Source organism: Dufourea novaeangliae, unplaced genomic scaffold, assembly GCF_001272555.1.
Source record: "Dufourea novaeangliae isolate 0120121106 unplaced genomic scaffold, ASM127255v1 scaffold232, whole genome shotgun sequence".
NCBI classification, from domain to species: Eukaryota; Metazoa; Arthropoda; class Insecta; order Hymenoptera; family Halictidae; genus Dufourea; species Dufourea novaeangliae.
In genome coordinates, this window is record NW_015374105.1 from 146,107 (window position 1) to 159,632 (window position 13,526).

General features: G+C 34.6%; 1 protein-coding gene across 1 annotated transcript in view; it reads right to left on the reverse strand.

Annotated features, from left to right (window-relative positions):
• Nucleotides 1-569: 569 nt before the first annotated feature.
• Nucleotides 570-13,526, reverse strand: part of LOC107190818 — a 22,442-nt gene continuing 9,485 nt past the window's right edge. Inside the window, exons 5-8 of the mRNA XM_015579702.1 lie at nucleotides 4,114-4,441; nucleotides 1,373-1,499; nucleotides 1,132-1,292; nucleotides 570-621 (exon numbers count right to left, since the gene is read on the reverse strand). Of these exons, the coding sequence (XP_015435188.1) occupies nucleotides 570-621; nucleotides 1,132-1,292; nucleotides 1,373-1,499; nucleotides 4,114-4,441 (668 nt within the window). The remainder of the gene's footprint in view (nucleotides 622-1,131; nucleotides 1,293-1,372; nucleotides 1,500-4,113; nucleotides 4,442-13,526) is intronic.

Sequence of the window (13,526 nt, forward strand, 5' to 3'; positions counted from 1 at the left end):
ACAATTTAAGTGTTTTATTGAACTATACATTGCTATACAAAGGAACAAGTCATAAACATCATATAAAATTTTAAATACATAAGAATAGAATAACAACTGATTTCGTTTTTTATTTGAACTATTCAAGATGTTGTTCGATTCTCACGTATTTCAATTTGTGCAATATTTAACATCAAGTTTGTTTCATAGTTCTCGTTTCCTCGTAGGAATAGCTCAAAGTTCGTGTGAATAAATTGTCTAAAAAATAGGCAGTTGGTATGTATACGTAATATGTTCGTTCTAAAACTCGGTAGAACTAATTCGGTTATTTTGTTCGCTAAAGAGAATATAATATTGGCCTATGTCTCCCTTTCTCTACCAGCTTAGATCGCTATTCGACTTCGACCGTTATCTTCGTTTTTAAACGTACTTCGATATGACATTTTTTTTTAGATGGACGCGATCGTACTATTCGAAGTATTTGAATAAAAATAGCGACAAGTCACCATTTATTACATAACTATTACTATCAGGAATTCGTACGAACAGAAAAAATAATCTTCCAGCGATTTTTTCGTTCATTGTGTATCTTAAAAATGTTCCTTCTGTCTCAATCGATATTCCGTTGGTGTTAGCATACCTCTGGAACATAAAACAACTTCTGTAACAAATTGTTAAGTGGTGCGACCATAACTTACGTATAAGACTAATATTTTTAAAATTTCGTTAAAATGATTAATTAGTTGTATAATCCAATATTTATTTTTTATTGTTGAAGTCATGGGAAAATAATCCAGATGAAAATTAGAAGTAAATTTTGTGTACATAAGTAGTAGTACTCTGGACATTTGGACATTAGAATTTATTTCTTTGTAGCACATTCCTCATTGTTGTAAAAGTTTTTACATTGTGTTTACTAACTATTGAAAAGTGCTCTAAGTACAAACTTAAAATATGTTTAGATAATAGAAAATTTAATTGTTGAGGTGATAGTTTCATCTTTTCTAAAACTATTATTTCTCTTGCGGTGGTAGATTGATTAAACTAACATACTAGGTACATTGAATAAATCACAGAGTTCAACGATACTGTATCTGATTATTCATTTAAAAATGCATTTTCGCTTTCAGAGTTATTTATTAATATTCGAACCTTAAAACAGTGTCAAAGGACACGCAAACACCTTTGTCACACATCTTCCTGTAAAGATGCCAACATTCTTTCTCTTTATTGGTATGAAACTGGGGTTCCGTAGATAGCGACTGTACTTGTTGAGCTGCTTCTTTCGAAGCTGTTGGAAATGTCTCTTTCACCTATAAGTTTTATTCACCATTTATTTTATAAAATTAATTTTGTGTGATACCTATTCCATTCAACAAAATATTTATCTTACACTTAACGAAGAATTATTATTCACCGGCGTTTTTATATGTTGCGTAAAAGTTTCTATTTTCTGCGATACAGTCCTTGGCGATTCCTGTATTTTTATTTCCCGTGGCATGGCCAGTTTTTCCATTCCTCTGCAATGAAATTAAATTATCCGGCAAAACTCGTTTTCTTAAATAACGCAAGAATCTGTAAAGATAAATAGAGCCAACTTTGTTGCCAAGATTGTTTGAGCTAATTGAAGAAACGATTTCGTATTATAAGAACTATTAATACATCTTTTCGTTCACGATCGTACCATCATGTCCGTTTCCATCATCGTGTGCTTCTTATATTCTTTCCATTATTTAGTCTTCCGTCGATATCGCATAAATTTTCGTGCAATCGAAACCAGAGATAGGAGAAAATAATTGTTATTCTATTTATCGTATTCAGATAAAATCACGGAGAAAGAGTTCCAGTCACGCAGGCATAATAAAACCGGAGAAAATCGATCGCTTTCGTGGTTACACAATTATATTGTCGGTTACAGATTTCTAATGGAAATTTCTGTTATTGAATTTTTATTTTAGATCTTTATTTTATTTTAGAATAATTAGATCCAATTTATGAAACTAGAAATTGGATCGGAATTGATTTCCTCTACTAATGGTTGTATTACATAGTTGACAAAAATTATGAACCTGTGATAAATGTTATACTAGATTTTATCTGATCGACGTCTTATTCAAATTTTTTTACTTGAAGCAATTAAAAAACATTGGATCTGTATTATTTCTGGTTTATATCAAACTGACAAGGAAGTTTCCCAATTCGTAGGTCCTGATGTTAATGAAACTTTGTGATCTTGTGAAAACTTAAAAATCTATACAAGGGGAATAATACCCCCGATACTAAAATTCGTAAACAAACAAAATATGTATTCAATGTAAATTGATTTGTAGAATAAATCGGTGAAATAAGGAATTTAAAATGTGTTCGTCGCGTATGTTTGCTGTTTATACATGTATATAGGTATATGTATGTGTATTTGTTCCTTTTGCAGTTTGATAGGTTCTTTAATATCATTCAGTTTTCCCGTTCAAAGTTTTTTCCTATATCTTATGTTTAACGAAGTATACTAAAAAAACGAAAAATTCGGTAAACTTTAAGGGGTGACTTCACCGTCTTAAAGTGAATGTCAGCGGAATAAAATTGTTCCTTGCATTTTAATGGCCTCTACAGTCCCACAAAGTTTCATTAAAATCAGAATCTGCTTGTTGAGAAACCTGCCTTGTCAGCGGGCGTACGCACGGGAATTATGTATAAATATAATAAAAATCTGCGACACTGTAGAAGGCAATTTCATAACTACATATACACAGGGTGTTAATTTTAACTCGAGCACCTAAATTATTTCCGCTACTATTGAAAGTAAGAAAAAATGACTAAATAGGGTGTACATGGTTTTAAGGCGTGCATCTGATGGTGATAAAAAGATCCTGTGAAGATCATTTTAACGGGTTTTTCAAGGTCATCGTATTTTTTTGCATATTAACATGTATTTTTTAGAACGCGATGTGATAGCGGCATCAAGATGAGTTCAACGACCTACACACCGTGACCTTGAAGGCGAAGAAATCAGCTTCACATTGAAGAATGCAGAAGTAAATAAACGTAATAAGAAGTAAAAAAATATTTTATCAGCCGTCAGATGCACACCTTTAAACCATGTACATCTTATTTAATCATTTTTTCTTACTTTAAATAGTAGCGGAAATAATTTAGGTGTTCGAGTTAAAATTAACACCCTGTATATCAGATGATCAATAGAATTAGAATAAAATTAGTTTGTTATAAATAAATTGTGTTTTGGACAACTTGTTAGCACCATATTATTGTACATAAAAAACCATGGCACTCGCCTATTAAAAGTTTCTTTCTATCGCTTACGGTTAACAAGATATACTGAAAAAACGAGAAATACAGCAAACTTTAAAGGATGATTTCACCCATTTAACGCGAGTCGGCGGATAAAAAAAAATTGTTCCTTGTATAACTCGATGCCCTCCAGAATCCCACAAGCTTTCAAGAAAATCGGAATCTGTGGGTTGAGAAACCTTCCTTGTGAGATTGACATTACAACTGAAATAAAAATATTCATATTTTTTTACTTTATTTATATTGTAAAATATTAATGTTTATGAATATAAATCTAAGAAGAGGGATGAAAACACGATATAAAAATGGCATAAAAGTACATTAGACTTTTTAATGTAGAAACTTAATTCTGTTTAAAATAATGGTTATTCCATGTAGCCAAGACATTGCGGTTACAATGCAGCATAGAATCAATTATCTTTCAACCCTCAACTACTCGAATAATGTAGCATGATTCTCAGTATGTAATTGCGCGAGTCATTCTTTAATAAGTTTTTCCAAGTTCTTGCTTAATTTTGAATCTTCTTGCAACATCGTTGAAGGGAAATAATTTGTTTGATCTTTAAAGTCGAGTGTTTATTATTACGTTGGTATACAATTCCTTGTAGCATCAACGATGGAAGAAATTTACTCTACGTGCATATTATTATATACATATGTAGATATTATTTTTACTCCAGTTTTGGATAGATTGTTTTACTTGCAATAATTCCCGGGAAACGTTTCTTCCCAATGAATACGAAAATTTCATACTCAAGGAAACTAATAGGCTCTTCCTAATTGCCACAAGAAACTTTTCGATTTTTTTTCTTTTATTTTTGTACTTACGGTCGTGACAGCGCGCTACGTGTTTTCAGCAGCTTCCGTTTTTTGTCGTGTAAATCACCGATAGGCACCGCTAGGCATCTCTTTTCGCGATCAGTCAACGGTACGTTGTGAGCCTCCTCCTTATCGTGAATCAATGCCAGAACAGGCAGGGCCAAGCCGGGGATGTCCGTTCTCCAAGGCACCGTTTCCTCGGTCGACGAGGAGTCACCGCCGTTTCCACGGTGGTTAACGATTGCAAGCCGCGGTTGCGTTGTTTTTTTCTCCTCTCTTGCCGAGGGTTGTTGCTCTTTTGGCTGGTTCTCGTCGAAAGAATCCCTCTGGAAGGAAACTATGCCAGAAGTACCTTTTATTAATACATGCCACGATTCACAAAACTTTATTTCTACCTTCATTAATCGCAGGTTGAGAATCATAGTAGTGTAAGCCCATCTTATGTAAATACAAATTTGTGTTTTTCTTAATTGTACCTATGTAAAAATGATTAGTTCTGATGTGATGGTACATAATATTTTAAATATTAATGCTATTTTCTGGATTTTTTTAACAATACTTTTTAGCAATACACATTTGTAAAAAAGATATTAATAAAAAAAGTTTCATTTCATAAAAATACTACTTTACTTATTATTTTTACTAACCAAAATATTTAGAACCAGTGGTGTAAGTCAATCTTAATTACTTAATTCGCTTCTCGATTGTATAAAATCCTTTTTCGTACTTCAATTTTCACGTATAGATATTTTTTTTTAACAGTTTTCTGAACTTACGTACGTGTTTTTACAACTTCAATAGGTAGGTATATAGAGTTTTTTAAGAGAATAAACGCAAAACATCATTTTACGGGAAACCACACAAATGTGACTTACACCACTATGATTCTCAACCCGCCAAATGTTACGAATGGTTTGCTTGTTTGTATTATTTATCAGTTATTTTATAAGCATCCTATAATTTCTTCTTTTGCTTCTTGTTTTCGGGCTCATAACTGACCACAACAAATACGTAAATTTTCTTGCGTGCGATATAAGCGTGAACAATGGTGGTGTGATTTTTATTTGCGAACTGAATAATTTGTATAATACAAGGAAACAAGAAGAACATGTGAATGATGTTTTCTAACAGATAGTGTGATTTGGAAAGCTCTATCTTTATGTTTCAAATCTAATCTGGAAATTAATTAAGCTTTCATAATGAGTCTCTTTAGAACACAGTAATGAGTCCTTTGCTCATTTATAAGTACCTACATTGTATGATGTATTCGTAAATTATGAAGTTTTACTGCATTGAACCTGCTTTAAGGAGGAGAAAAATATTTAATTCCGTAATGAAATTGCCCAATTTTCTAAGTTTTTCTATCTAACTTAGAAATAGTTTGTTGAAATGTTTAATCTAGATCAGGCATCGGAATTAACTGATCGTTTCGGCCGATTTTCGGAGGCAACGCCCCCTTTCTCCCGCCGCACGTCTTGGCCCCCGTGTCCGCCGAGAAACTCGATCCACCTCAGGCGCGTGCCATATCAACCACACGTGGCGCGTTAGGGCGATACTCGTACATATTAACTCGTGGGCGCGTCGAACACAAACCAATGTTATGTTAGGTTATGTTTCGTTGCTTTGTTAAAAATTGTCTTGCATTTGCTGTAGCGACGCTTCGTTACTCTGTCTTCCTCTCCCTCTCCCTGCCGTTCTCCCCCCTCTCCCCCCACCCCTCTCTCTGGAGAGAATATAATAAACGGTACATAGCAAGAGAAGATTAGCAAAGTTACACGAAAAATAAGTTTTATAAAAAATATGAAAAATCATTTGGAAGTTGTCACTCAATATAAATGGAAGCGAATTTTGAACGTACGACATTGGAGTCAAAGTTCAGTATTACATAAAGACTAAAAAGAATTTATTCACCTAATGCTCTAACATAACCGTTTATTTTAAATTGTTCAAATAGTTATTCGTACCATTATCTGAATGATTATTTTAATATTTAATCAAATTGATTATGTGAATGAATAACATACATGTTCAAACATCATCCGCATCGCCAAACCGGGGACGATTTAAGATGTGTATTAATATATTAATAGTACAACAACAATTAAATGCCAGACATGTAAAAGTTTTGTATGTAGGAAGCACTCCAAAGCAAACATAATGTGTATTTCTTGTTTATATGATACTGAAAGAGAAGATTCTACATCACCAATATAAAATTTGAGAATCAGTACCAGAAGAAACACCTCCGTATAATTCGAGATAGTGAAGTTTTTGTGTACATTTCAATTATACATAACATACAGGGTAAGCCCACATAACTCTTAACAGCTCAATATCTCGAAAACTATGCCATCGATTTTAAAGTTCTTAGTCTTAAATTGCATGAATCTGAAGGGCCTTTATAACTACATAAACGTGAAGTGGCCCCCCACCCCTTTAAGGGCGATAAAAAAAAGGCGATAAAAGTCCCTATAAAACGTTACATATTTAGATTCTACAGGAAAAAACAAGTAAATTTTGTCTGAAACATTGTTTTGTCAGATATTTCCATGATGAGATATAACAGTTTGAAATTTCGACTTGTAGGTACTTACTTGAAGCACTCGGAAATTGCGTTATTGAATTATACGCGCTTGAGTCCTTTGCTTATTCGTGAAGAAATAAAATGTTCTTTAAATTATATGTTCAAAATGTCCACCACGGGCTTGTAAACATTTATTTACTCGAAATATCAAAGTTGTTCGAGTTCACCGAAGCGCAAGCGTTACGTATTCTTTGTTTCATATTCTCTTTTGTCGTCGACGGTTCAAACATAACTTTGTCTTTTACATATCCCCATAAGAAAAAATCTAATGGTGTTAGATCGGGGAATCGAGGAGGCCATTGATGAGGTCCCCCACGACCTATCCATTTGTTCCCAAATTTTTCATTCAAAAATTGTCTGGTGATGATTGCAAAATGTGGAGGAGCGCCGTCTTGTTGGAACCACATTTCTCTTCTAATGTGTAGTGGTACATCTTCCAAAAGCGCGGGCAAATGATTTTTTAATCAATCACAATAACTTTCAGATTTTACAGCTTCTTCAGAAAAATAAGGTCCAATCACAAAATCTCCTATTATGCCACACCAAACATTTAAAGACCATCGATGTTGAAAGGGAACAGATCGCATCCAATATGGGTTGCCAACGGCCCAATAATGCAGATTATGTTTATTTACATGTCCTGAATTCATAAAAGCCTCCGCAAATCGGCCGGAACGATCAGTTAATTCCGATGCCTGATCTAGATGAAAAGTTTGCTTGTTAATGTAATAACAAAGTAGTAGTGCAATGGTGAGCTTATCGAAATGTTTCGTTCGAAATAAATTTCTCATTCAATGAATCTTGATTCCATTGAATCAAGATAATATCGGTCGCGAAATTTTATAGTCACGATACGTATGTTTACAAAGTAACCTGATTTTGCGGACCCGGTAATCACAATACTTGGTCGTATACCGAAAACTGGGTCAAGCGATATGTCGTGTCATCGATTTGGTTTTATTGGACTACACGAGCCCATTAATATTTTCCATGAACCGTACTTTTTTTTCCTGGCCATATTCACTGCAAGCTCGTGCTCGTAATAAAGTTCAATCGTACGAAATGACTACTCGAAACGAAACGAAATGGCAAAAAGATCGGGTATAGCAAGGTGAACACTAATGGCGACTCCCTTTCCTAATAAAATATTCGATTGTAATTACTGAGACACGTATTATCATCTTGAACCCTTTGATAAACGAAATAAATTTCAACAGAACGTAAAGCCACAATTTTTTTCGAAAATATGGTTAGATGAAGAAGCTGTGAGATTAAAAACATTATTCTATACATAGGCATAGCCAGGTTATCAGTCAGAAGGGTGCAAAATGTATCTTAAGGTAAATTTCATAATATTCCTTCAAATGGATTTTAGAATTATTTTTACATACAAAATATTAATTAATATAATATTTTTCTCTTGTAGGGCAGGGGCGGGGGAGGGTTAAATCCAATTTTTTGCTCTAAGGTAGACCAAAGGCCACTTTTTTCCCTGGGGGGAGGGTGCAAGTGACAAGTGACCCTCTCTGCTCCTCCTGGCTACACCAATTCTTTCGTATCATAAAACCAAAATCGTCATTCTCTTATCTTTTAAAATTGTAGTAGTTTACATTCTATGCAATTGTTTTATTTGAAATTGTAATAGTATGCAAAGGGCACGCGGTATACAATCAAAATGAATTTACTATAGAACTTATATTGCTCGTTGGAACATCATTCGATTCTTTCTCCCTTTTGCTACTCCTTTCCCAAGATATTTCTTCCAAAACTTTTTTTAGGACGCAATCAATGGTTTCGATGAAACCATCGCGAACATTGCTGCGCGCTATACACATATAATTTTGCAGTGATCGATTTCTCAATTTTCGTCGTTGAATCGTAACAATTTAATCGTGTCGGGTAGTTATCGGTGAGATCATAACTTATGACCGATGGAAGGCGCAATTATTGCGAACCGATTACGGAGGGTGAGTTTCAATGGAATATTTCGCCTCAGGGTCAGGGCGCAATATGAAGAAGAGAGAAGAAGTTTGGTCGATTTAACGTGTTCGATCCTATTGTCTTTACGAGTTTCATGTCGTTGCACGATAGAAATTCTCTTTAATTAGCGATCGTGAATACAGATATAATTGCTGACATTTGATCACTTCCGATCCTACAATAACTAATCACATTTATTCGAATAAATATTACAAGTATCAAGGCTTCTATTAGGTAGAGGGAAATACGATCCCAAATAGCACAAAAACGTCATATATACGTCCAGAGAACGTACGTTCCGGACGTACGGAACATTCGGAGGATGTTCGGAAAAGGGTGTCCACGTGTTTCCCCTACGTCTTCGTTAAGATCGTTAAATATCCTAGGAAGGTCCTATTTACAAAGTGGAACGTCCTGAGGACGTTCTGTGTCAACATTCTCAGAACGTTTCTCGGTGCTATCTGGGATCTCTGTGTGAATTAACACGTTTAAGATATGTTATATGAAGATCAGCTAAATATGAATTTTAAGTAAAACCCTTTATTTTGCTTCTAAAACTGTGTCAACGCTTCTTAACATTTTATCGACCAGTCCTATCCTATTAATAGACTTCTAAATTTCAATGCTTATAAATAAGTCTATTAATTTACCCTTATATCAGGGTTAAAGAAGAAATTGTTACGTTATTCTATTAGAGTTCTTGCTATTTTTCAGGAATTTCATTTGCTACTGTGATTGAACTATATGTGTACTATTCCAGTATTGGACGTTATTTAGATAAAAAATTAATTAAATAACTATTCGCATAAAAGATATTTTATCTTTATTCGATATTCAAAGTTCCAATGAAAAAAGTATCTTCATTCGACTAGCCTCGAATAAATAAGAATTATCCGACGAATAAAGATACTTTTTTATTCAAATCTTCGAATAACGAATGAAAATTTTTACCTTTTATTCGTTATTCGAACCTTTTATTTAGATAAACATTTTGCCCAACTTTGAGTTGTTTATCGTTAGATCTACTAAACCTATTAAATAGTGACTGGTAGGTATAGTGTTAAGATTAATGTCTTTTTTATTTTTGTACTCTCGTGGCTTTTTAAAGTGATCTGCCAACGTCGGAAATCTTATATAATTTATTTCAAATACCCAGTATGTACTGCCGGGATGATGAAATTTGTGACATCATTGCATATCGATTATGCACTTGTATCTTGACCTAGTTTTGTAAGGCATTGAACTTGTGCACTACCGTCGTACGTGCAAGATTAACGGTGAGAGTATTTATTCATAAAAAGATGTCACCAACACGCGATAATTATTTTGGAACAATGTAATATTTCTCTGAGCATTTTGTTTTAATTGTTATTCTTTATAGAAATGATTCAAAGCTATTTGGAGTACCCTATATGTACGAAAAGGGGAAGTTGGGGGTCGTTCAGTGATCTATAGAACAAGTGCGAAAGATACGATCAGGAATTTCTAGATTCTGGCCATACTTAGCATTTCTTGAGAGAAGCATTTCCTGAGATATGAGGTATAAATAAGGGAGGTATAACGGTTGGAACAGGGGAAGATTTATCGAGGACGAATGGTCCGCCTTCAAAGTAATAGATCTTGCGGGAATTAAATTGGAGACAGAGCGAAATAGCAGCTATTTAAAGAACAATGAAGTAGTAATTGAACCTTTGTAATAATGTAAGTCGAAAGTACGTAATAAAACTGTCATAATCTTGTATTTCAATCAAACGTGTATTTTCGTTGTTTGAATGGTTCTTATAATTTGTAACTGGGTGATGAATCACTAACAGTAGGCACTATACATACATATATACCTATGAATCATTGATCCGGTATATTCACCCCTTATCTTTCGGAGTGAACTTTGGTCCCTTCGTATAAATTACTTGTATATTGTACTTCCTAAAAATTAGTATTATATTTTTACATTTTATGCATGTATGTTTACAATTTATCGTTAGTTAATTAAAGGAACTTCTAAACGTAAAATAATATTAAAGAGTTAAATGGTGTCTTGTTTCATGTATTTCATTTTTCGAGGTTTGATCATTCTATTTAAATATTTATAATATTATAATAAATACTTAATGATTTATACGCTGTCATGTTGATTATTGTGTATAAATAAAATAAGAATGTGATAGCATTGCAGTAAAGTTTCCTTTTATGTTATTAAAATAGAATAATAATATTCGAACCTATTTTGTAAGCATTTACCATTTAAAAACACTTTTACAGGCAAGAATAATTAAATTAAAAATTTGTTGATATATACCAAGAAACAAGACCATTTCTGGTTCGTTACAAAGCTAATAAAATTTTCGGAGGGGCAGTCTCTCAAGTTTAAAAGGATCGTGTGGAAGCTGTTGAACACTAATGAACATTAAATGTACAGGTTGTTTTTCGTACACGGAATTTTATCTTGTGCTTTAAGGGCGATACGGAATGACAACGATGGATATTTCGAAATTATTCCCGGCATGCGCAGCTCGCGTGCCTTGCGTCGCCTCTAATTAACTCGTTCAATTATCATTCCACGGTCGCGCTTCTGCACGCGTGTGTGTTATTAAATTCCTGCACGATATTTGCCGTCGAGCGTTAAAATTGTCGTCACTCACACAGTGTCTCTTAACACGTTGATTCCGTCGTGCCCGGTAATTAGTGACGGGTGTAATCGAGTCGAGCTGCTCGAGCCAATGGTTTTTCCAGCTCGGCTCGAGCGCTCAAGCCAGCTCGGATGACAGTTTTATGAGCTCAGCGGAGACTCGAAGCCCGAAGCTCTGTCAAGTCAAACCTCGACGTGTAGAGATGTTATCTTATACCCCTATTGTCCTTTTTAGATAACATCTCGAATCGCCGAGGCCCGCAGTTCCTGTCGTGGATCTAGTGCTCGTATAGCTGGGTGGATTCTTTTCAGCTCTGTAGAATCGGTTTGGCTCGCGAGTCGCCATCGCTACTTGAGCCGGCTCGGTAACATCGGTGTCTTGAGCTGGCTCGAACGGCATTAATCGATTAAGGCCCATTTATACAGTGACTTGTATTAATATTCGGACACCATGTTATTTGAGAAATTATTGTTCGTTTTGATTGTTTGTAATAGTATTACTGAATTTATTGTCTTGTAATATAATAAAGTACTAATTATAGTTAGTAGAAACATTTTATTTATTTATTGCACATAGTTTTTTTGTATAATAAACAACAAACAAAATAATGTCAAGATTTGACGTCGCAAAAATATTCGCACTCTTAACGACCTATAATGTTTCAACATAAAGAATATGTGTCAAGAAAATCCGAAATGTTACTCCAAAATGTGTCCGACTTCGCGTGGAATGAGCCCCCGTGTCCCGTTCATACATGAATCAATTTTGTAGATTTTTATAACGAAGAACAATTGCAGGTTTGAGCATTATTCGAATTGTTTTGTATAAATATTTATTCAAAATAATAATCGAAATAAATTCATGGCAGTCGAATATTTTATCTAGATAATAATTATTTATTATTCGAAACAGATTATTTTTTCTATTCATTCCAATACGAGTAAATTTTGACTTTCTAAAGAAAAAGAATCGACTTTCTAGAAGGGATATCAAAACATGACATTTCTAGTTTGCAACAGTTTGGAGTAGGACTCTTACTATTGCTCGGATTTTCGGATATCCGAGTACTCGGATACCAATAAATCCGGATATCCGGATCCCATAAATCCCGGTATGTCTTAATGTCATGTAGATAGCATCATATTATTTATGAATTTTACCGTACACTTGCTTCTATACCGTATTTAGTATTAATTAATTTCTTATCTTTGCTTCTTATATTATCCTTGGCATATCCTTGAATTAAAATAATTGTATTATGTTTATATCTTAATGATCAATGTATTAATGCACTGCTTGGCTGGGTATTATGTTATGTTTTTTACAGTATATTGGTCTACAATGTTACTCTATGTGCTTTACCATGTTTAATTATAATTAATTGTATTAATAAATTCGCATTTTTATTATTTTTTAGAGTTCTTAATTTCTTCTACCTAGAATTTTTAACCGAAAAATTGGAGAAAATTCTGTAACAGGTGCCCCGGTATTTAAAACATGTGCAATGTTTTTCAACATTTTTGCGTGTCTCTGAATAGGGAAATGAAGCGTAAACCACTTTTATTCATACGTTATGTCGCGATACGAATTGTATGTTATTAAATATAGTCTGATTTATGTCATGTTTGGACTTATTTTCATCAGGAGAATCTCCTACATTTATTCATAACATTTTTAAGAAAGTACACGGAAAGGAGTAAAAGTTTAAATTTTTATTCATGGGTGATACGTTCTGTGTGTTACATTGTAACCCGAGCGTCGGTCGCCGGAGGCTTATAGGGATTATGGTCTGTTACACGAAAGAAGGTGCCTGGGTGGTAGGCCCGACTTTTCGCGGTGTTGTCGCGATCGCGAGACATCTACGGCACTTGTGTCTATCTCACTCTTCGCGTCTTGGCCAATGACGTTAGACCGTCGACGTACGTCCTCGTCTACGGTCGTCTGTCTCCATCGCACGTATAACAAACCTTTCGAGAAGGACCTAGTGATCAGTGATTAGTGGCACATGGTCATCCGGGGGAGAGGAGTGTCGGCACCTCCCTCCAAGGCCGCGAGCCTGGCGTTGAATGCCTGACCTTCTCAAAGACTATTCAGTCTAGGGGCGGCGTTACCCGGGGCGGTTTTACCTCAGCGTTTCCACCCTTCCCAACTTTATAAGGCCTGGGCCACTTGGAGGGTTCGAGTGTACTTTGCTCGAGGGGTGGAGAGTCATTAGGATCGTCCCTTTC